At 42.3% G+C, this 24,380-nt stretch overlaps 1 protein-coding gene across 2 annotated transcripts; it reads left to right on the forward strand.

The window, feature by feature from the left end:
* Nucleotides 1-67: 67 nt before the first annotated feature.
* On the forward strand, nt 68-23,926 carry PDCD11 (programmed cell death 11). Of its 2 annotated transcripts, none has more exons than XM_005520707.3 (36): nt 68-320; nt 1,168-1,281; nt 1,850-1,981; nt 2,165-2,332; nt 2,936-3,097; nt 3,684-3,807; nt 4,133-4,314; nt 4,832-4,939; nt 5,382-5,588; nt 5,911-6,035; nt 6,594-6,654; nt 7,329-7,475; nt 7,592-7,843; nt 8,394-8,537; nt 9,229-9,429; nt 9,975-10,145; nt 10,538-10,754; nt 11,527-11,667; nt 12,631-12,746; nt 12,914-13,434; nt 13,912-13,974; nt 14,449-14,557; nt 15,051-15,140; nt 15,456-15,558; nt 16,061-16,238; nt 16,868-16,924; nt 17,703-17,825; nt 18,104-18,226; nt 18,399-18,594; nt 18,957-19,079; nt 19,403-19,543; nt 20,609-20,859; nt 21,490-21,658; nt 21,923-22,076; nt 22,636-22,801; nt 23,502-23,926. In XM_005520707.3, exons 2-36 carry the CDS (start codon nt 1,180-1,182, stop codon nt 23,671-23,673), a joined length of 5,499 nt encoding a protein of 1,832 aa, XP_005520764.2. In that variant the 5' UTR covers nt 68-320; nt 1,168-1,179; the 3' UTR covers nt 23,674-23,926. The 2 variants fall into 2 exon arrangements, with proteins under 2 accessions (XP_005520764.2, XP_087915969.1); XM_088059843.1 differs by having other exon boundaries at nt 186-320; nt 1,173-1,281.
* Nucleotides 23,927-24,380: the final 454 nt, after the last annotated feature.

Raw genomic sequence — 24,380 nt, forward strand, 5'->3', positions numbered from 1 at the left:
GCGCGGCCTGGCCTCGCCCTCTTCCCGCCGGGAGGAGGAGGAGCAGCCCCGGCACTTCCGGCCTCCCTTTCCCCCCGCCTCACGCGCCGCTTCCGCCCGGTGCCGCGTGCGCCCCCGCTCCTGGGAACCGGCCCGCTCCTGGGAACCGGCCCCATCCTGGGAACCGGCCCGCTCCTGGGAACCGGCCCGCTCCTGGGAACCGGCCCCATCCTGGGAACCGGCCCCATCCTGGGAACCGGCCCCATCCTGGGAACCGGCCCCATCGCGCTCCTGGGAACGGTCTAGATCCCGCGCTTCCCCCTGGCAGCGGCCCCGGGCAGGTAAGATCCCAGCCCTGTCCGCTCCAGCGGAGCCGCCTCCGTTGCCGGCCACGGGAGGTGTCTGTGTTCCTTAGCGAGCCCTGAGGTGAAGCGTGCCTTGATGGGCTTTCGCTTTATCGTGTGCTTCCCATTTAAATAAGTTTTGTATGTCTAACAGGTTGCCTCAAGTTTGACAACATAGGGTTTCAACGCTATTTTTTTAGAAGAACTGTTGGCTAATAAGAAGCAATGGTATTAGTATAAGAGCAATAAGCACTAATAATACAGTACTAGCAACTACTTTTATTTATTATTATTTATTAGTAGTAGTAACAAGTGAATTGTTGCCTAATAAGCAAGGTGGTTTTTATAGATTGAAATAGTAAGGTTAACTACTTATTTTATATACATATACTTATGGCTTAGATAAAGAAGTAGCAAGTTAAATTAATTATAGGTAGCACTCAAAAAGTAAAAATGAAGGCCAAGCTTATGTAGTGTTTTGTTTCTCCTTGATTACTGAAACTGGTAAATTCAGACACTGAATATAATAAAGGCTGGTTTAGGAAACATATGGTTAAAGCAGTTTTATGAATATATATGTGGTGTGTTTAAGTGTCTTAAAAATTAATACTGTAATACTTCATTGAAACTGTGCAGTAGTAAAAAGTGTTATGAATGTGCCTAATTAGATGGACTATTGCAGCACTTCATTCTAGTCAAATGTTAAATCCATTTGGATGTGAGTTTTTTGACTAACTAGAGCAGCCATCCAAAGTCTTTCTTATTTTGGGTGGTCCACCTCATTATTTGTGAGGAACAAGCACAATAACTGTATGTTTCATTTCTGCTTTGTAATTTGTCCCAGAGCAGTGCAAGGATGGCATCCATGGAAGAAAACTTTCCTCGAGGGGGCATCCAGAAGAAACCTGCAGAGGGAAAAACACCCAAACCAAAGTTAGAGCGGGACAATTTGTTTGATGTACGTTGTTTGCATGTTCTTGATTAACTTCTCAGAGCTCTTACACTGTCAGAATTTGATTGCAACCTTCTCTACCTGTTACTTCTACAGTAAACTGCAGAAGGGACTCAAAAATAGACGTCTCCTGACATCCACCATCCTTCTGATCTCTGAAAGATGCCTGATATCTGGTACATCTTGAATATGACAACTGAGAAAGCTCAGTCAAAATTATTGATCAGGCAGTAGCTTTTAAACTTTCCACAAACATCTTATCCCAAAATGCTGTATGGTGAGCCTGGTGTTACTGGACGCAGGCTAAGTCGTCTTTGTTAGTAGAGTGTGATGCAGATCTCTTGCACCACTCTTTTCATTCCCAAGATTCAGTTTTATAAATGATCAGCCTCTCCTTCCAAAGGAGATACTTTGGAAGACTTGCATGTAGACAGATAATAGTTAGCAAGATGGTTCTCTTTTTTTTGTCCAAATCAGTATTTTATTCATGTCAGCAGAGTTCTACCATAGTGCAAAGTTTGTTTCTTTATCCACTTTTATTTTTTTAACTTTCTGTGCTTGTAATCTGCTTTAGGTTCAACATGAAGAAAAATCCCAGAAAAGAAAAAGGAGCCAGAAGGATCAAGTAAAGCAGAAAAGGTTCAAGGCAGACAAAACAGCTGCTGTTAAAGACAATATTATGAATATTGGACCACTCACAATTGAGGTTTGTGCATAAATGTTTGATTTTGTGTGCCTCTGTTTTCTGGGCTACATAAAAATGGCATATTTTTCCTCCCTAAACCTGCCAAATATATCAGTGATCCAGTACAAAACTTAACTGTTTATCCCCCTGTTATCATTGACTTGCCAAGATATCTGTAGTATGCTGTTTTTCCTGCTTTCCCAGGTGCTCAGTGAGGGAATGCTGCTCCTTGGCTGTATAAAAGAGGTCAATGACTACGACCTCGCCATCAGTTTGCCCAACGGCCTCTCCGGATTTGTGCCGGTCACGCAGGTCAGCGATGCCTACAGCAAACTGCTGACCAAACAGGTGGCCCAAGGAGAACTCCTGGAGGTGAGACCTGGCACTGGGGCTGTGATTTGTGCTTGGAGCTAGAGTGTGTTCTTAGTACCTCAAAATCAATCCTGAGGTCTTGCTTAGGAGCTTGACATTGACTAACCTTGGTTTGGAACTGGATTTTCCAAGCAAACTTTGCAATTTCCTGGTAACAGCTGACTGCTAGGAAAAAATAAAATGAAATAATCAGTTACCCTGCCTCTCTGGGGTCAGTGGTGCCTAAGTTTTCCCAAGGTGTTGTGGAATGTGGGATTAGCACTACCCCTTTGCTGGTGGTGTTTTTCCCTGCTGAAGGAGGAGGCTAGGTTAGGGTCACTGTTGGCTCTGTAGATGTTTCCTCAGCTGCAGTCTCCTGACTCCACACAGTGTTTTGAAGCAAAGCCCCTCAGTCTTGCTGACATGATGTAGTGTCATCCCTGCCTCTCTATTGAGATCCTGGTGTTTGTGGGATTTCCTGCCTGTTACTGTAGTGTTGACAGAGAAGCAGGACTTTCCTATGGGATTTTGGTTTCAAACTCTGTTTCAGTAACATAGTCTAGCCTTATATAATTTAATATTGTAAAAATTGTATGTTTCTCTTTTGGTCATGTTGCTGGGCAGGAGTTGAATTCGCTTCCAGAACTGTTTTCTCCAGGGACACTGGTCAGGTGCATCGTGACCAGCATTGAGAAAAGTGACGATGGACGTCGCAGTGTCAAGTTATCGATTGACCCCAAGAAGGTCAACAAGGGCCTGAGCTCTACAACACTAGCAGTGGGCATGGTAAGTTTCCTGGGTCTGTCACAACCTCTCTGGGCTCTTGCATTCCAATTTGTCCTTACATGGGATCAGAACTGAATGTGGAGCTGCTCCCACCATGGAAGAGACCTGTGAAGTGAGGTTGGGTTTAGTTCTTGTCTCCAGGTTGTCATTCATGAAATTAATTCACTTTATTCTGTTTCAGTATGGCAAAATTATTTAATTACTTTTTTCTGAATAGGTTTCTTTGTTAATTTTTACAGAGAGTAACATATAACATGGCTTGCAGAGGTGCTTGGTTGTTTATGTTTTGTGTTTACAGCTGTATGATTTTATGCACCTGCTATATTTGAGCATCGCTATTCTTTTCCTACTGGTTTGTGAGCTCCTTGTGTGCATAGCTAAATAAAGGTAGACTTCATATCTCACTGTTAGCTGAGCTGTGTGATAAGAATAATGTAATGTTCTTGTTACTGCTCTGGAAAGCTCAGTTCTCTGTCCATACAAAACAAGGGAGTACTTGGATGGGGAATCTCTTGCCATATGTTCATTCTTTCGAGACCCAGCTCTTTCATTACGTTACTGAGTTGCAATGCTTTCCTCTCAACAGCTGCTCTCTGGCTCTGTGTTGAGTATGGAAGACCATGGCTACCTCATAGATATTGGTGTCACTGGAACTCATGCTTTCCTGCCTCATGAGAAAGCCAAAAATTACATCAAAGCAGTCAAGAAAGGTAAGAAGTAGTGCAGGAGGTTCTGATGGGTTAAAATGGAGGTGGAGATTGTCAGGGATTAGTTTATTTTATCTGTGGTGTTAGTGGACCTTGGTGGGATTGGGTCAAAGTGGAATCTTTGCAGATTGCTGCAAACAGCAGTTTTGTGGCTGGTCTGCAACAAGTCTTTGTATTTCAGCCTGTGATCTGACAGACTGTGTTCCAAGCCCTGCTGGCACCAAACTTCACTTAGATTGAGAGGAAACTCTGTAAAATCTTTGGAAAAAATGGGAGGAAATACTGAGTGCTCCTGGTAGAGGTTTTATGCTGTGACTCGTCTTTGTAGGGCCTGACTTGAAAATAGGCCAGAACCTGAACTGCCTCATTGTGGAAGTGAAGAATGAGGGCAGGGTGGTCTGTTTGTCCATTGATCGATCGGAGGTGGCTGCATCCATTGCCACAGAGCGACAGAACTGGACACTCTCTAATTTATTGCCAGGGCTGGTGGTGAAAGCTCGAGTACAGAAGGTAAGCTCTGGTTTAGGTTTCTTTTGTTGGGTTGGTTTCTTCTGAGTGTTGTTGAAGGCAGGAGACAGGTGAAGCAGAGATGAGAGTTTATGCCCTGAAAATTTTTGATTGGTCTCAATTACTTAGCAAACATAATCTGCTAGACACTCCCATCCACCACCATTACATGAGGTCTGATCTCAGTTCTGGTTGTGATGCCCTGAGTGTAAAGGCTGAAGCTGGTGATGGAATTTGAAGCAGAACAGGATTCATTTTGTGCTTTCTGGCCTTTACTGCTAAGGTATTCAACAGGATAGCAGTAGTCTTCAGACTACATACAGCTTTATCAAAAAACTGAAGGATTGTTTTTTTTCAACAGTGTGCAAAGCAGAACTGTTAGCAGTTTTTTCTGTCTCTTGTGATGTGCTTGTTGATTAACACTGACAGTGCCCTTTTTTGAAATGTGTGAATTGTTCTCTGTGCTGCATGAAAACTGAGTGTGGAAATTTTTTTGTCATCTTTTCATTTGCTTTCCTAGGTGGCCCCACTTGGGATGAAACTGACATTTCTGTCTTACTTTACTGGCATTGTGGATTTCATGCACATGGACCCAGAGAAATCCATGAGCTATTCTCCAGATCAAGTGGTAAGGAGGATGCCTGGAGTTATGTTGCTTACAACATCTCTTACTTCTCCAACATTTCTGTGGAATTATCTCTGATATCTTAAGGCTGATAGCTTCTTTCATATCTTTTACTTGGATTTACTTGAATTGGCTGCTTTAAAACTATAAAGAGCAAAGCCATTCCTGGAGGACTTATTTGGGAAGCCTGGAGATTTGCAAGGGATGCAAGGGATGACTTGTGTGGTCATGTTCCCCTCCCTGCACTGATACCAGCCTAGTCTGTAAACAACAGACAAAAGCAAAAACCCCTCCTTGGTGAAGCTGTTAGAAGCGAGTGATGTCTTAGTAGCAGCACTGGAAGTGGTTGTACATGGACAGAGAGTTCAGGTACCAAGCAGAATCTATGCAAGAATGAGTGAGGTGCCTTTTGTCCTCTGGTTTAACGAGCCCCCTGTGTTCCCAGGTGAAGGCCTGTGTGCTGTCTGTACACCCCACGTCGAGGGCAGTGCGGCTCACGCTGCGCCCGCCCTTCCTGCACCCTGGGGGAACCCCACGCCAGCTCCCTGCCCAGCGCATGGGGGCAGTGCTGGAGGAGGCCACGGTGAAAACCTTCTACAAGCAGTTTGGGGCCGTCTTTGAGCTTGATGATGGCACTCTTGCATTTGCACGGGTAAGTGCCAGGCTGCTGGGGCAAGTCCTTCATATCTGTCTTAGCTTGCTGGGAAAGGGAGCTAGGAGAGGGTTTTACTTTTTGCCTTTATCCTCTTTGTGAGACAATACAATAAAATTAAGCCAGCATGCAAGGTGTTCGTCAAATGATGCATCCCCTTGTTTGAATTGAAATGTAGGAGAGTTGTTGTGCAAGAAGAGCTGGTGAAACCTGCACAAAGAGAATGTTAGAGGAACAGATTCGTCAGATGCTCACTTCAGCCTAAGGCACATATCAGTGCTTCCGCTTTCCAAACATTCACTTGTAATTCCTTTTTTTCTAGTTGAAGCATCTTTCAAAAACCAGAAAATCCTTTAAACCTGGGGCATTTAAGGAAGGTTGCAAACATAAATGTCGGATCATTGACTACAGCCTGATGGATGAGATGTGTATTGTATCTCTGAAACAGTGAGTATGATAGACTCTTCCAGAAGACTGGTGAACTTGCCATTCAGGGTTTTTTGACTTGTATCTATGTTGTGGCACATCAGGTTGTCTGGGCATCCTGCACATATTCTCTGTACTCTGTGGAATTGGGATACCATCAGTATTGTTGGTGAGCTGAGGCACAAGGAGGCTAAATTACTTCTGCCATGTGTCAGAAGACCATGGCTCAGCAGGAAATCGAGCCTTGATCTTGCAGCTCATTTGTATTATAAAGTCCCTCTTAGCACTTCCAACTTTGTGGCTTTAAGCAAATCAGATAATGGGTTCTCCTTTCATGAGGCCATAACTGTGTGACTGTCACCTGGAATGGAGCCTGGTGAACCTCCCTGAACTTTATGTCCTAAGAGCTGTTTTGAGAGATTTGTCACTTGGAGTAAAACACAGCTCTGGAGTTGTAGAACACTGGGGAGTGTGTGGAATAATGGATATTTGGGACAAGTCAGAGATGGGACTGTCTTGTCTTATCCTGGATTTCCTTCGAGATGACTGACTGGTCTTCTCTTTGTGTCTCTTCTCTAGTCAGATTATTGAAGCACAGTTTCTGCAATACCAGGATATCCACACGGGTGATGTGGTGCAGGTGAGCTTCTGAAAGATCTGAGCATATTATACTTAAAACAGTGGTCTTGCCTATGTGCACTCCTTCTGCCATTATGTGTGTCTAACTTCTGATCTAGACTAGTGAGTTGAAAATGAGAAAAAACCTTGTCTTGCAGGACTTGATTAAAGGAATGCAACACTTCCCATTTTGTTCATGTTTTTATCATGATATGGCAAAGGCAATCAAACTTTATCTATGGTCAGTCATCTATTTGTGGCCATGAATACATTTTTAGAAAGACTTGAGCGAGAGAAACTAAAATTTGCCTTGCAGTCAAAGTAAAAGTTCATGTATGAGCAATCACAATGAGCTGATGGGCAGAAAGTTACTCATTATGACTGTTATGTCTGAATCATGGCTGTATTGGATATGTCTCTGGAAACAATTCTAGTTTGCTGGTATCAATAAGGATTTTGCAGAAGTAGTATATGCTTAAAAGAAAAGAGGTATACAACAACCTTATGAAGTCTATAAAAGTTAAAGGGTCAGATTAGTTTGGTGCAGTGTAGTTTGGTCTAAGATGACTTTTTTTTTTTTTAAATGTGATTAGATTTGGTGTTGTATCTATTGTAGTGTCTTGGCTGTTTCCTACCTGTCCACAGACTGCTTTTCATGCTCAATTTACCAATTCTTTCCTCTGTTTTGGGTTCTAGGGCAAAGTGGTCTCTCTAAAACCCATTGGGATGCAGGTGAAAGTAGCTGATGGGATTAGAGGACTTGTGCCATCCCTCCATCTCTCTGATGTGATCCTGAAGCAGCCTGAGAAGAAGTACAACATAGGAGATGAAGTCAAGTGTCGGGTGAGAGCTGCCAGACAGGATCTTCAGATGCTTTACACTCTTCTGAGTATTTAGCAGCTGGATTGATTAGGCAAGGGCAGACATGCTTTTTGAACCTCTATACTTCATTCTTGTAGGTGCTGGAGTGCAATCCTGGAGGAAAGAAGCTGATCCTTACTCTAAAGAAAAGTCTCGTCCAATCAAAGCTTCCAGTCCTCTCAAATTATGAAGATGCAAAACCAGGCTTGATCACACATGGCTTTGTAGTGTGTGCAAGGGAATTTGGCTGCATTGTTAAGTTCTACAATGATGTCAAAGGTCTGGTACCCAAGAATGAGCTGGGCTCAGAACCCATATCTTGTCCAGATAAAGTCTTCTTTGAAGGCCAGGTAATTAATGTATCTCTCTTACCTACAGAATCAGAAGGATGATGTTTTCTGCCTCAGTGTTACTCTGGTTATCCTGTTTGTTTCAAATTACAGGCACTTTAGGAACTGTGTTATTCACAGTTCTGGTTTTTGTTGTGGGCAAAATTACAGAGATCTCAGCTGTCTTCATTATTTTTTCTGGTGATTTTCTTTGTCTTTAATATTGTTTTTTGTTGGCTGGCTTACGAGAAAGGTAATTTTCTAGTCGGAATTTCTGACTGCAGATCTGGAGATCTGGATTTTATTCTCAACCGTGCTATAGACCTGTTACATACCTTCACAAGCTCATTTAATGATTATGTATTTCTATTTTACATCTGTGTGATCTGAAGGACATTTGTCTGTGGTTGAACTTGTTAGGTTTTTGCCACTGGCCTGCTATCCTCAGGTGTGAGACAAAAGTGTACTGTGTATGTATGTCCCTGTCTTGTTCTGTAGGTGGTAGCAAACTGAGGAGGAATGTCAGCTGAACTTAACTTGTGTTTTATACTTCTATTTTTTTTTTCTGCAGGTTCTTAAAGTAATGGTCTTAAAATGTGAGCCTCAGCAGGAAAGACTCTTGCTGTCCTTCAGATTATCAAGCAAACCTGGCCCTGAGGACAAATGGAAATGTACTCCAAAGGAGAAACAGGAAGTGAAATACCAAATAGGAGAGGTATTGAATTCAATGGCTAATTCCTTTTTAGCCTTTTCCTAATCATTTTCCATATGATTTGGTATACTTTGAACAACTTTGCTTCAAGAAAGCTGGTGGTGATCAGGAACTAGCATTAAATGTGCATTTTTTACTGTGTGTTTGACCTCCTGGATCAAAAACGATACCTAAGTTTTCAGGATAAAGGAGTCCCCAGAGAGTCCTGGAGGTACCAATTAATAATCCTACTCCTAGGTGAAGTCTTCTTTTTTTATTTTCTGATGCTGCTGTTTTTCTTGCTCCAAAAACAGCTGCTTTTGCTCTCGGGGGAAAAAAAAAAAAAAGCTTTAGAGAAATGTTTTGAAATGTTTCCCTGTTTTTGCAATAAACAGTTTCCAACTCCCTGCAGGTATTTCTAATGCAGGAACAGTACAGCTCTAATCTTGATTAAATTATTCCCTTTGCCCTTCAAATGAAAAGTCACAACCAAGAGAATGTTTCCAGCTCTTTATTTCTCTGGGAGCTGAGAATTAGTTTTTATTTTACCTGCAGCGTTGGCATGCTTTTTAGCTCGGCCCTGTTGATGAGTTTTTCATGTATAACTGGGAGGCAACGTCAGATCCCCTGCAGTCCATCACATCCCCTGTGCATCAAAGGAGATGACTTCAAAAACACTTGGAATTTTATATCACTGTACTTATTCTCTTTTCAGATAGTTGATGTGAAAATCTTGAAGAAGAAAGATAATGGGTTAGAAGTTTCCATCTTAGAAGATGAAGACAATGTGGTAGCCTGGATCCCCACGCTGCACCTCTCTGACTTCATTGCTACCTCCAAGCTCCTGTGGCACTGTCTTCAAGAGGGAGATGTCCTGCCCAGAGTTATGTATCTAAGTGACAAGGGAGAGCACATTGTATCCTTTTCCACCTCAACCAGGCAAGCAAAGTGTGGGGAAAGGAGGTAACTCTCAAGATTTTGGAGTATCTGCAACAAACGTAAGATTACTGTAGTTAGTTGAAGTGCCTATCATGCTAATGATACTTCAGAGGGGCGTTATAACTTGTGCTAGAACTGAGGCTCAGCTGGGGCTAGAATCTCCTCAGAACTAGGTTGTGAGCTGACTTGTTTTCCCAACCAACTTCTGGACAGTTAAACCTATCACAACCTTAGGAAAAATTTTGCTGTTTTTATATCAAAAATCTGAACTGTATTATTAGGAAGTCGATATTTTTGCTACTGTGAAGCATGTATCTTTAATGCTGAGCAATTTAAGAGACAGGAGTTGCTAAATTTTTGTGTAGGAAGATCAAGACAGAAATTGGAATTACAGCATTTAGAGCTCCTGTACTCTAACTTGCAGCAAATGCTTTAGCCCAATGGTTAGCAGCACTGAGAGATTTTGTTGGCATCGTGCTGCTTTCATTCATCTTTTCCCATTTTTCTTAACTGGTTGTTCAGATCTTGAGTAGAAAGTCTTCAGTGATTTCTGCTGTACAGGAGGAGCAAGTTGTGAGAAGCTTCTCTGAAATCCAGCCTGGCATGCTGTTGACTGGTTATGTGAGGAATATGATGCCCTTTGGAGTGTTTGTGGAGTTTCCTTTTGGTGTGACAGGACTGGCACCTAAAGTGGTAAGCAGTGCCTCCACTTCAGTAAGCAGCTTATGTGTGATCAGGCTGCTTGAAACATAGTTTTAGCAAAGCTACAATAACAAGGAGGGAGCAAGTGGGCTGCAGGCCCTGCATTTGCACAGCTTCCTGCTGCAGGGTAAAAGGGTTTAGGTTTGCCTTTTAAATCACTTCCAGAATGAAATGAAGCACTTCATTCAAGTGAGCTTAAGCTTCAACAAGGATTTCATGTGACCTCGGTAATTAATTTTAATTGATGGGTTTTTCTTCATCTTTGTTAATTTCTCTTATGAATTTACATGAAGTCATAACTCAAACCCTTCTGAACAGCTCTGTGGGTGGTTGATCGGTACCAGCTGTGCTCAGTAACCTTGCTCTCTGTTTCCTTTGCACAGAGTATGAGTGACAAGTTTGTGACAGACACCAAGGACCACTTTGTGGTGGGACAGACTGTGATTGCAAAGGTGATGAGCATTGATGAGGAGAAGCAGCGTGTGCTCCTCAATCTGAAGGTGTCTGAGTGCAGCTCAGGAGATTCTGCTGCAGATAGCGTTGCCCTCCTGAATCAATATTTCAAGGAGCTGAAAGAAATCAAGGAGTTGTTGAGAAGAGGTAAAAGACTGTTCTGCTAAAGGGTATCAAGTAAAAAAAAGAAAATGTGCTCTAGAGGAACAAGAAAAGAAAAACATTTGAGTGAAAGTTCAGTTCAAGCAAAGGCTTCACTTCCCAAAGTATCTTACTTAAGAAAAAGGATGTGTGTGCAGTGTCTGCCACTGACAAGAGGCTTTTCGTAGGTACAGCTGGAACAAGCCAAAGAAACAGCTCTTTTCATTGAAGTCTACTAAGCCACTTGCATTGATTTTGGGTCAAGTGCTTGTGATAACCCAAACACAGTACTCACATGAGAATGACTTTGTTCAAATAGATTTACCTACATGCATTACACGTCTTCCAGCACAGATTTTTTCACATGCTGTTTTTCTGGTGTTTTTATTAAATTCTTACTTTGTCTTTTTAGTTTCTTCCTATATCCAGTACTTTTTAATGTTTGTTTCCTGTAGTTGTGAAGTGACAGGTCTGTTTTGTGCTTCTAGTATTAATCTGTTTTGCTTTCACATTTTTCCATATGCAGTGCTGGGTTCCAGTGTTCATATAAGATTGGAAACTATTCTCTCTAAAATTATTAGGTCCTTAATGACACAAAAGGGTTTTTACTTTGATTAACTCTTAGTATTTCTGCAGATTCAGGAGCCTAGGCTTTGTTTTCCCTTATGAAGACAGATGAATGCTTCATGCCACTGAATAAATGTGAAGGCTTGTCTTTGTTTTGCAATGAAACAGCATCAGTAAAATTGATTTCCTGCTTTTTCATCCCTTTATTTAGGAAAGCCCAGCATTTGTGAGTTGGTGCCTGGGAAGAGGGTGCATCTGGTCGTGCAGGATGTGAGGGAGGATGGCTCAGCACTGTTCAGTGGCAGCCCTGTCAAAGGCTTGACTATAACTGCCACCCGCTACCATTTGGAAGGTGAGGATCTTTGCTTGTGTCAGTTTTCATTCTTGTAGTTTGAAACCTCTCCCAAAATGGATTCTGCTGATGAGGATCTAATAGGGAGAAGTCTGATCTGAGTAGGGATGGCCTTGAAGAGTAGTTAAGTTTCCCAATGTCTTGCTAGCCCATTTGTGTGATTCAGAAAATATGATATAAACTTCTCTGTGCTTCTGTTAATCCTGTCTCGTATTTTGGGCATCTAGTTTGTGCTCAGAGATCTGTAGTTGAACCATACTGTATATAGACAAGTATGAATACAAGCTCCAGCTTTCTTGGTTTTTTCCTTCTTCCTCAGAAAGAGCATACTCCGTGGAATATCTACTTGAAATTGCTGACAATTTTTCTTGAAAAATCAATGACATTAAAACAGAACCATAATTTTCCAGTTCCAAAACTAAAAGATGTCATATTGTGCAAAACCAAACATATACTTGCTGAAGTAATGAATAAACCAGTGAAAGCAAGATAAACCTCTAACTTCAGCAGAAGTAAAAACCCAAGCACTTCTGTTTCAGAATATTTTTTTTTTCCTTAGCGAGTGATAGACTGATGATAGTTTTGTGCAGATGTTAGGAAAATCTTTTTCAAAACCTATATTATCTTGACCTTGTTTTTAGTCAGCCTTGTCTTTAATTTTTTAAGGATCATGTCTACATAAAATCAACTTTTTCCAAGAAAGATCAGACTTTTTTCAAATACAATGGTCTCCTTTTTTTTCTCATTTCCAGTAACATTGGAAGAAACTGTTCTTAAATAGACTTACTGTATATTTGGTACTAATTTGGTAGTAATTTAGTAATTTTACTAAAAATTACTTAGTAATTAAGCAGTCTTTGGTCTTCAGGAATTAAACCTTTCGTGTTTGTCATGTTCCACTATCACAGTTGCTCAGAATTCTTCATTGTCATCAGGACATAATCTTCTTATTCTCATTTGCAGACAAAAATATTTCTCCTGGTGAGAAGAGGAAGGCATTTGTACTTCATGTGGATGCCCTCACATCTGAGGTGCATGTTTCTCTTCGGGAAGAACTGTTAAAGCAAAGACCCAAGCAAGTGAGTATGCGTTCAGTTTTTGGGTTTGTGTGTTTCTGTTTGTCTGGAAAACTGTAGGTGATTAATAAATTTAAAGGGGGCCTGTTTCCTCTTTTAGAACTGTGGGAGGTAGAGTGGAGAGAATCAAAATCCCAGCAGGAGAAGTCACTCTGTCCATTTCTGTCTAGCGGCTCCGAGAGAATTCCCAGCACTCTGTGGTGGTGCAGCACATCACAGAGCACTTTGCCATCGCATCTCTGCCGGGAGCAGGCCAGCTGGCAGCTGTCCCCATCGCCTGCCACTTCAATGACACCTTCCGCTTCGACTCAGAAAAGCTGAGGGTGGGACAGACAATCTCTGTGACCTTAAAAGCAGTGAAGGAGAACAACCATGGGGTCTTGTTAGCAGTACAAGGCCCAGCCAAGAAGAACGTTTTTGTAAGGATGCGGAACGAGTCAGAGACCGTATTAGAAGAGATGCTTCCTGCTGTGAAGCACTCGCTCTCCCCGGGGGATGTTGTTACTGGTACCGTTAAATCCGTCAGACCGACCCACGTCACTGTTGCTATTGATGACAAGCTGACAGGTTCAATCCATGCATCCCGGATTCTGGACGAAGTGCCCATAGGCTCTTTTCCAACTTCTACTCTGAAAACCGGACAGAAAGTGACCGCTCGAGTCATTGGAGGCAGAGATGTGAATACTTACAGGTGAGAAAACGTGATCGTGGTATTTCTTCTGGTGGAACGCAAAGGATGAAACAGTCTGTGTTTCAATTCAGGTCATTTAGGCCCTCAGTCAGCAGGTGCTGTTATAGCTGCCTTTGCTGGAGTAGTTGAAGCCTGAGGAAATCTGCTATTATATTATATTCTATCCCAGATCCAGCTTTCAGTAAGTTAGCTTTCTGCCTGTGTTGCTGTATTTATCTTGAGTACAGATTGCAAGAAAAAAAGATGTCTAAACTCTTAAGATCCAGTGGAAGCCTTAAATACAGGCCCCAGGGACTAAATTTGCTGGGGTATTTTGGTTAATTAATTGCTACTGAAATAGTGATAGGAAGAACTGGAACTGGAAGGCTCTGGTAGTTTTAGAGGGCTTGCATGTGGGTTTTTTGCAGAGGCATTAAATGTGGGTTACTAGGGCCTGGGGAGATCATGAGAAACTTTGACTCTTTACCTCTTCTTTAGGTGCCTGCCAATCACCCATCCACACTTCACACAATCCATTCCAGAGCTCAGCATTCGACCAAGGTAAGTGTTGGCCTCTGTGGTGTCTGCATATGCTTTACAGACCTTGGATCCTTGGATATCCCATCCTTTGTGCCTCTCATTCATGAAGGGGCTGGCTATGAGCAAGGACCTCCTCATGTATGCAGTGGGGCAATCATGTATGCAGTGGGGCAATGCTCTCTCTTTCACACTAACGTGGGCCCTGTAGCTGTGTTAAATATCACAGTGCTCTCCTAGCACATGATTTCCTTTGAATGTCCTTTTGGCATCAGGTTCTACCAATCTGGACTCTGTCTTGCCTACTCCTGTCAGAAAGATTTCCTCTTATGATCAGGGAAGAATTCATTCCCAACAGAAAAAATGCAGCTGTGGAGGGATGAAAGACATTGTCACAGTAGTACTAGCTCAGCACATTCCCCAGGGTTTTTAACTTCCATCTTCATCATTAGAACCAAAGCTGTTTTACTGATGTCCTCTTTCTTCTTTTGCAAACAGTGAAAAAGAAGGAGAATTCACAGCATTGCTGAACCTTAAAGAAGAAAGTTCCCTCAATAAACTTGGACTCTACAATGTTGGGCAGACAGTCACCTGTTTTGTAAAGAAGGTGAGGTCAAAGTCTTCTTAAGTGGTGTGCTGGGGGAGGCAGCAAGTGGGTGTGACCTTGAGGAGCCTTAGCTCAGACCTAAATACCGGACTGTGGTCTTCATTAACTGTCAGAGTGGTCCATGGCAACTGCAGCATCTAATGGGGAAAATAGAGAAAGGAAACAAAAATACTCAGTACTTGTTGGAGTCAGGCTGACCTGTCCTCTTTGACATGCCTATTTGTTGCCAGCAGGCTCTAGTAAAATGGCCTTTGAGTATGCCACCAACACAAAGAACACTTGTTGCTGATCACCTGTGTGCATTTGCCTGTGAACCACAGCAGTGTTATGCTTGTAAGAACAGAATCCAAGCCACTATTTTTGCTTGGTGCAGAAGCCAAGGCTGGACTAGTTCTTTTTAGCCTTAAAAAGTAGTGAAAAATTTCTGCCAGGGAAGATTTTTATTCCCCTAAGGTGTCATGCTGTCTTCTCTGGCTATTTGGTGTCTTTTTAGTATAACATGCTCAAAAACTGGCTGGAGGTAGAAGTCGCCCCCGACATTCGAGGAAGAGTTCCTCACCTGCTGTTGTCTCTGAACACCAAGGTAAGAGGCTGTTACTGGTGAGCTACACAGACTTTCTTTTTCCTTATGCTTGGCCACAAGTAATGACTGCAGACACTTCTGACATCCATAACCCAGTGCTCTGCCCTTTAGGCGTTGCTGCCCCTAACAAGCAAGTACTGTGCCTGTAGCTAGTTTGGCTCAGGATGGCAGAGCCATTGAAGCAGTGCTGAGCTATCAGTCAACAGCACATCAAAGATGCTTATAGAAAGTGTAAAGGTTCATAGGGGAAACACTAGTCAGAGTTGTGCAAAGCTCCTTTTCTGGAAATAAGTGTAAACATGTCTTTTATTTCAGGTCTTAAAACATCCAGAAAAGAGCTTTAAAAATGGCCAGGCAATATCAGCTACAGTGACTGGAACAGATGCCTCTGAAACAAACCTCTGCTTGTCACTTACAGGTATTGTGGAGCCTTAACAGCAGGACCCCACCACATGTTATGCTTTACTCAGAGTTGGGTCTTCATTGACCCCTCAGGTGAAGATGTTACACTCCAGAACCAAGCTGTACCTCCCTGTAGAACAGAACTAACCCTTGACCTAGGGGTAGCAGCATCTAAGGCAAGCGAGGTCAGACCTCTAGAATAAAGAATCACTTTTCACTCAAACTGAAGCCCTTCTTTGTGCCCTTCAGAACATATTCCCTGTTAATCTGAGACATGAAGTGGTACATTTATCAACATTTGTCAGTTATTCTGGATCTTGGAACTGTGCAACTAAGGGGCCTTGTCTGGGCTACCTAGGCAGAGAATGTGGCAGAGAACAGAGATTGTACAGACTGTACCTTAACAAAAGTTTGTGGGTTTGATATGTGACTAGGCAAGTAAATCAGCTACACTAACTTACTACCTCTTGCTTCATATTTTCAAGTATTATGAAGCCCTTTTCCTTCACCTTTTCCAGGAATTCACTCACTGGAGCCGGACACCATCTCTGTAGGCAAGGTAACAAAGGTGACTCCACACATTGGTTTGACCATTGCGCTGCCAGGTGGGAAGACTGGCAAAGTCAGCATCTTTCACCTGAATGATACTTACACAGAGGATCCTCTGGGGAACTTCAAAGTTGGCAAGATTGTCAGGTCAGTAGTTGTCTTCCTTGTTCCTCCAAGCTGCAAGGCTTAGAAATATCACTGCCTTGAGGTAGTGCCAGCCTATAAGGTCAGTCTGTGGCTAAGAAGTGATGCTGACTTCCCTTATATATGATTGAGTGAAAGTCTTGTATTTTCCATTTATGAAGAAGCCCCTTTGCAGCTGCTTTCATGGACTGTCTTTTTGAGAGTAGCTACTCTGTTAGCTAAGGTGCTGATGGGGCTAAGGGTAGCCAGTATCCCAGCTCTGTAGTGGTTCTGTGGGCTGTTTGGCAATTGAGTTGTTTTTATATTTGTAATGCACAAGCAAATGCATTTCCCTACTTCACATACTTGTTGGAAATGTTGTAGAGTGCAACAGGCTAAATGATTTCAGGTATAACAATCTTTAACTCTTTTGTGCTGGCAGTAGAGACTGAGTAAATCAAGTAGACATGTTTCAAAAGTCCTTTGTCTAGTTTTATGAATTATTGTGTCATGCTGGTTTGTATTAAACAGAAAGTGCTCCAAGGAACTGAGGGCTTTGTTTATTTTTCTGCTAGTGCAAATATTTATTTTCTACCTGTTGCTTTTTTAGCATGTAAAAAAGCTTTGTTTTCTCCCCATCCTCTACCATGCAGGTGTTACATCCTCTCCAATGAGAATGATAAAATCCAGTTATCTCTCCGGCAATCTCGGTATGTGTCATCCCTTTAGTCTGTTGATCTCCTAGTGAAAAATTATCATGAAATACAGTTGTTGTTTGTTTGGGAAGATCAGTGAGATATGTTAAAAGAACAAGGAATGCATTTTCGTAACAGGTGATACTTGTTCCTGTTTCAGAAAGATTTTTTTTTTTCCTTTTTTCAGCAAACATTGAAGGGTCTGACACTTAACATAAAGCTGCTCAAGTGGGTTCAGATTTAATTTCTGTTTGTCATAGTTTCTAGGCCTGCCTTATCTTTTTTGTTTGCTTATTTGGGAAGGAAGTTCTACCACTGAATTTGCAATACAAATGTTATGTTTCAATGTTCAGCTGCATTTTAACAGTTTTGATTAAATAATAGACTTACCCCTAAATGTCTCTTAAAACTGAGCCTCTTGCTTTGTCTTCTGTATGGAACAAAAGTGTGGAGTTAAGTATCTTAGAAATAAGTGGGGAAAACACAAGCAAATGCTGTGCAAAATTTCAGACAGCGTTTTACTCTTCTCATTTTCTTAGTGTCAGCGCAAGCCAGGCTGATATGTTTGGCTTTGTTTGCAGCAGGATGTGTATTCCCTAATGCTATGTAGAGCTTGGCAGAGATGCAGGCAGTCCATTAGTACATTTCAATAAACCAAAAGGTGTCTCTGATCCAATATATTTTCCAGAGAGTACTAGCTGTTGTTAGTACTGATCTATTTTCTGCTATCCATAGCAGAATGTGAATTATTCAGACGAGTTCTTTAACTTCTAACCTCTCTTTTTTTTTTTAGACTAAATCCAAAGATAAAAAGCAAAGTAGAGGATATTGAAATAACAAGTATTAAGGATGTTAAAAAAGGCCAGCTAGTGAGAGGCTATGTCAAATCAATCACTCCATCAGGTGTATTCTTTGGGTGAGTAGCCTGAGAAAATTATTCTGGCAAGTGATGTGTCTTGAAAAACTTATTTTGATTCCATGATTGTTGAATCTTGTTTGGGGATGGTCTCTGGCATAATGTGACGTCACAAAATGAATTTATTCTTGGGAATCAAGATGTCATGGCTACTATCTTGACCCTGTGAAATTAAAGTAGTGAAAGTTAGTTATGGAACTGGTGATGCTACAAATGCATTTTATTTTTCTTTCTTCCTGCTGTAGAATACTTATTTTTTGTTTTCTTCCTCTTCTCAGATTGTCCACTTCTCTTCTGGGCCGAATCCTGTTCCAGAATGTTTCCCGATACTTTGTACAGAACCATTCCTTATATGAAAAGTACCTTCCTGAAGGAAAACTGCTCACTGCCAAAGTGCTTGGGTAGGTCCAATGTTCTTTAAAAGGGACTATGAATTAGAAGAGAGGAGAGGATGGAAAGAGGAAGGATAAAAGACAGGAAAGTTTGAAAGAAGTTGAGATCCTTGCAGTCATTGTAAATGTTCTGATTTTTTTCTTATTCTTCTGTCCTGCTACTCCTGGTGATGCACCACAGGGTGAATAGAAAAGAAGAACATATTGAGCTCTCTCTCCTGCCTGAGGACACTGGGATGCCAAGTGTCTTGCCTGAATCCCTAGGCCTACCACAGTATGGAACAGAGGAAGAGAAAAGAGAGGCAGATGATGAGGGAAAAAGAGAAGAGCCTAAGCTGAAGACAAAAAGGAGAAGAGGAAACTATGAAAGTGGTCAGGTATGGGTGTGGTTGCACAGGATATGCTAAAGGATTTTGCTGGTTCAAATACTGAAGTGACTGGGAAGATCCCAGTCTCATCCCAGAAAGATGAGAAATTATACAGACTAGGAAAAAAAAGATTAAATTTGGGTGGGAGCTAACTGAGATACCAGTTGTATTTCTAGTCCCTTTAGTCTTTGCACTCTATGTAGGTGAGTGTGGGTTTATTTTCCACTGTCTCTGTTAGTTGAGAGTAGTGGGGAATGCTGTGCCAGGGCATTGCCCTCTCTGCTGTCAGGCTTTTTACTTGTAATCAGAATTGCCTTTAAGGTTGTCACAGTTGTTGTCCTCCACTGTCCACTCATTTCCACTTGTTGCAGGAGGCAAAGCCAAAGAAGAGGAAGATCTGCCCAGCAGATGAAAATGACAGTGGAATTGAGGTGTATTACCGTGAGGAGGAAGAGGATGACCAGGAGGAAGAGGCAGCTAAAAAGAAATCTAAGGTGAGAAGTTTGGAGATGAACCTGAGCCTGAAATGGCCTTCTAGCCCTACTGATATTCATCAGTTTGACTTTAAGAGAATAAGTATTACTGCTGCAGATAGGAGTGACAAGGTGGTGTTTGTGTCATCTGAAAATAGCTTGAGGTGGATGGAATTTAAATTATGACAAAGCTGGTCACAGAGTTAATGTTTTTGCTGATGGGCTGTTTGCAAGTACAAGAAGTCAATGGTACCAAACGGAGAGATGCCACAAGCCAAGAGCAGTTGTCTGATTTAACTTAAAAAACTTAAAATCCAGGGCATTTTCTGTCTTCCTCTGAACAGGTAGGGAAGCCTGGTGAAGCTCCCAGGTTGCAAGTTTCCATGGGCTTCACCTGGGATGAAGACAATGCAATGGATATACCTGTGGTGGATCAGAAGGAAGAGAGCTCAGAGAGCGAGGAGGAGGAGGATATGCGGTCCAAGGTACTGTGTAGTTGTATTGTCTGCACAGGCGACACCACACAGTGGCTGTAATGTGTTTTTTTGGTATTTGCATGTCTGTCTGCCCTGTAGCAAAGCCTTTTAACCCAAGGGAACATCTTTGGCAGCTGACACCGAACTTGTTCAGCTATTTTGAACACGGACTTTAGTAGCAGATACCTCTGAAGGAGAGGAGAAAAGGTCCAATTTTAGCATGGCTGCATGAGAAACAAGTTTTCTCATGCTGACATGTTAAAAAAATAAGTATTTAGAGTCAAACAAATGTTTTCATGAAAACAAAACTTTTTTTTCATTTAATGTCAGCTCTCTTTTTTACTTTCCCGAGTGTCATAAATTTACAGAAAAACCTGGAGATGGAAAGCCTTCCAAGTTATAGTCATTTAGCAAAAAGCATCAAAACCCAACTTTTTTATGCTATAACTTTTAGAAGGGGTTTTCAGTGAGAGCAATTTAGCAAAATCAGAAACAAGCTCATGAACTCCTTTCATGCCTGGTCTTCAGGATTTGCCATGTCCCTCAAAACTCACCTCTGTAAAGGCAATGCATGGCTGATGCTTTATTGCCTGAGGTAACAAGGCAGAGAACTATGGCACTGTGGGTTCCAAATTTAGACCTGAGTCACCCTAGTGGTCCAGCAACACGCCCCAGATGTACATAGGGAGAAATTGTGTTGGATTTTTACAGAGTGCAGGAGGGTGGTGGTGAGTACTGGGCTGGAGGATAAAGATGGAAGAATAACATGAAAGGGCAAAGTGTGAATCATGCAGTTAGGGTGCCAGACTAGCAAAGTATTTGGTCCCTCAGTGTATTTAATTTAAAAAAGAAAAGGACTTCCTGTTCTGCTGCTCTTCTTTGAGGTGTGAACTATGTAAGAAGGGGTGCGGGGTATGTATCATTTTTATCCTCTTTTAAACAGTTGGCCTCATCTCTTCCTGTGGAAATTGATTAGCCTTGGACATACTGAGTTCTGGCTGTACTTTAGCCGGACCTGCCTATTCCCCCATAAAGTGCCTGCCCTGCCTCAGTCCTTCTGTTTTGCTCTTTCAGCTCAAGAAACGAACAAAGAAGGAGAAGGACCTGGAGAAGCAGAAGAGGGAGAAGGAGCTTTGCAAAGTAGAGGCAGCTCTAATGGACCCGAGTCGGCAGCCCCAGTCAGCAGATGACTTTGACCGCCTGGTGCTGGGCAGTCCCAACAGCTCCATCCTCTGGCTGCAGTACATGGCCTTCCACCTCCAGGCTACAGAGATTGAGAAGGCCAGAGCTGTGGCAGAGAGAGCACTTAAAACAATCAGTTTCAGGTAATAACGGAGCTCTGCTTTTCTTTGCCCCAAAGAATAAATCATGACAGGGTAGTTGTGGTGGAAGAAAACTGGTAGAATCAGCGTGGGTCTGTGTGTGTGGAGTGAAAGGGTCTGTTGTAGTGAGCTCAGAAGGATTAAGTGGTAGCGACTGTCAGTTCACCCTTTGAAGGTCTGGCCTGAGTCACCACCACTGGCCCACAGCTGACCTGCTGCAGGTCATGAGCTCAGGAGCTTCTGAAGGTGTCACTGAGTGCACAGACATTCTTCTAGATAGTCAGAAGCATTTGGAAGAGCATAATGCTGTCAGTGATGTCCTTGAAGCAAAACATGGAACTCCTGTTGCCTTTGCCATAGAGCTGTACCTTAAATCATCTCTACTGCATGGTTAAGTATATTGTGCTTTCTAGACTCAAACTTCTGGTTTTTAATTACAAACAACAATGATAAAAAACTGTTGTGTGAATCAACTGCTGTGCTCTATTTCAAAAACGGTGTTTCAGGGACCAGTATGTCATTTTTCTTGTCCTGGAGGCCTGCTACAAGTCAGTGAGTCCATGTAGGGTAGTTTGCAAAAACCTGGTGAAGACTGGCAAAAGGCTGAATATTCTTGTTCACTTCTGCTTTAAGGGAAGAACAGGAGAAGCTGAATGTCTGGGTAGCTCTGCTGAACTTGGAGAACATGTATGGTAGTGAGGAGACACTGATGAAGGTCTTTGAGAGAGCAGTTCAATACAATGAACCTCTGAAAGTCTTCCAGCATCTGTGTGACATCTATGCCAGTTCTGAGAAGTATAAGGTAAGATAGTGCAAGCAGATCCCTAGCATGTATCCCATTCAGGCGTGCCAGTAAGTTGAAAATGCTGGCTGTGTAACCTTTCAGCTGTCAGATCTTGGGGCTATCCTGTTCTTAACTGGAATTAATGGTTATGATTGACAGTGGGCAAGGATGCATTGCTGCTTGCTTTTATGTCCTGAGTGCTGAGAGATACCCAGCATAAGAGTCTTAAAGCTACAAGGCTTTGTTAAGAATGTGTGATGTAACCCAACTCTGTCCTTCCAGCAAGCAGAAGAATTATACCACACAATGCTGAAGCGTTTTCGTCAGGAGAAATCCGTGTGGCTGAAATACGCCTCTTTCCTCCTGAAGCAAGGCCAGGCTGAGGCTACACACAGGCTTCTGGAGCGTGCTCTCAAGGCTCTGCCCACCAAAGAACGTAAGCTCTCTCTGCCCCAGCTTTATTATTATTATATTATTATTGTGGACCTTAATGTAGACAGGGGATGGGCTGCTCTCTGATATCTCTGCATGTGACAGCATTTGTAATAAGTGAAGAGTGCAGTCAGCTGACTCTCAGGGGTGGGGAACTTTCAAGCTGGATGTTACTGCTAAATACACCTCTGCTAAAGGCACCAAATAGAATTTGCTGTGATGCACAAAAGCAAAGACAGCTTTTAGTTTTACAGCTCTCTAGAAAAGTTCACTTGGTCTAAGCCCAGGTTTCTGGGGCTGCCCATGGGTGCTGCATGATACATTATGAATATGAAAACAAACCTCTCTTTCCCACAGAGAGCTGAAATGGGAAGTGAGCTGTGACCCTTCTGTCTCCCACTTTGATCCCACCTTGGTCCAAAACCTCTTTACAACAGAGCCTTTTGTCTATGGGTAGAGATGGTGCTGTCTCTGTGCCTGTCTGTTCTGTGTAATTCTTACTCATGTTTGATCACGTGGGGGAGAGTTGCTGTGTTACCCTAACATGTCATTACTTTTTCCAGATGTGGATGTCATTTCAAGGTTTGCACAGTTGGAGTTCCATTCTGGGGACACAGAACATGCCAAGGCCCTCTTTGAGAGCACCCTCAGCAATTATCCCAAGCGGACAGACATTTGGTCCATCTACATGGACATCATGATCAAGCATGGCAGCCAGAAGGAAGTACGGTGAGTTGTGGTGCAGCAGTCTGGGAAGGGCCAGAGCACACCTGAAAAGAGCAGAGGTACTCTGCAGTGTGGGATTGTATAGGGCTTCCATAGCACTGCAAAAGGGATATATATATATATATATATATATATATAAAATTTTTATTTTTTTTTCACAAAACGGGGGGGTGTGGAAGTGCTTATCCTTGCTGGGACTGAGGAGACCCTAAAGAGTTCCACAGGGCAGAGGGGGACTGATTTTCAAGTGGTGGCCTGCATGACAGAAACTAGAGGCCTTGCACTGAGGTACACCTGTCCCTCTGCAGGGATTGCCTTGTATCTGAAGGGTGAGAATAATCTTGAATAATCCACCTTTGTATCTTGTAACTTAAAAATGGAAAAACATATTTTTTCCATTTTTTTTTCCCGAGAGGTGACAAAAGGAAGTAATTTCCACTTAACGAATGCAGGGTCCAATGCAGTGTCTGGATCTTTGTTTAAGTTGACCAGCAGCCTTAGCCTTCTGCAAGCAAGTAGAAGGCTTCTACTTAGATATTTTGGTCCATTGTCAGGAGCCTCTTTCTTCAAGCACCAGCATTTCACAGCAATTTCCCCTGAATGTTTCCCCTGACTTTCTGCTGTTTGTTAAAAGTCAGGGTACAGGGCTTGTATTGAGTGCTGTCACAAACACAGTGGTTTTAATCACTTTGGTTTCTTTCAGAGACATCTTTGAGAGGGTCATACACCTGAGCTTGGCACCGAAGAAGATGAAATTCTTCTTCAAACGCTACCTGGATTATGAGAATAAATTTGGTACAGCAGAAAGTGTCCTGGCTGTTAAAAGAGCAGCACTTGAGTATGTGGAGACCAAGAATTCCCTTGCTGATACCTAAGTGTGGTGCAAGTGAAAGCAGAGAGACTTGGCTTTCCATGCAATGTTGGAACTGGGAAGTGTGGAGTTCTTCCATGACTGTCCATGGACAGTGAGTTTCTGGAGAGTATTGGTCTGTGACCAAACCTGCTTGGAAACAGCAATCAAATTAAAAGATTTGATAAATGTTTGCAGCTTTGTCCAGATGTTACAAATAATTTTGGTGTGTTGGTGACATGTTTTTAAATAATAGACTGTTTTATAATCAAAAGAAACATCAGCTGTACCTGTTTTACTTTCCTGGGGAAATGGTATAGTTTTGACATGCTGCTTTTAAGTACAGCAATATCTTATAAATTGATTTTTCTTACTGTTAAGATGGCAGAGAAGATTCTTGTCTTTTGGATGAATTAACACTTCAAAAGATTTATCTCCGGTGTCTTTTTGCTTTAGAAATTGGCAGAGCAACACTGGATTGTGGCACAGTTGAAACTGGAGGGAACCTCTTGTTGATAACCTTCAAACTCCTGCTCAAAGCAGGGGTCAGCAAGACTAGGTTGCTCAGGTACAATCCCAGTTTGGTTTTGATTTCCCCAAGAATGGAGACTTCACAACCTCTCTGGGCAGCCATGTGTGGTAACAAGTTACTAGGGATTGATGACGGAAAAAATAGTGATTTTCAGTAGTCATTGTCTCTTAAGAGAAATCACTGAAGTCAAAGAAAAATGC

The sequence above is a fragment of the Pseudopodoces humilis genome, chromosome 9 (assembly GCF_049639895.1).
Source record: "Pseudopodoces humilis isolate 2021_Gansu_Grassland_sample_001 chromosome 9, ASM4963989v1, whole genome shotgun sequence".
NCBI lineage: Eukaryota > Metazoa > Chordata > Aves > Passeriformes > Paridae > Pseudopodoces > Pseudopodoces humilis.

Bases quoted from the DNA above. Each gene is read 5' to 3' on its own strand.
- PDCD11 (XM_005520707.3), top strand. From the start codon at position 1,180: ATGGCATCCATGGAAGAAAACTTTCCTCGAGGGGGCATCCAGAAGAAA. The intron at 4,940-5,381 runs GTAAGGAGGATG...CTGTGTTCCCAG, and splicing joins GCTATTCTCCAGATCAAGTG to GTGAAGGCCTGTGTGCTGTC. The intron at 6,655-7,328 runs GTGAGCTTCTGA...TTTGGGTTCTAG, and splicing joins ACACGGGTGATGTGGTGCAG to GGCAAAGTGGTCTCTCTAAA.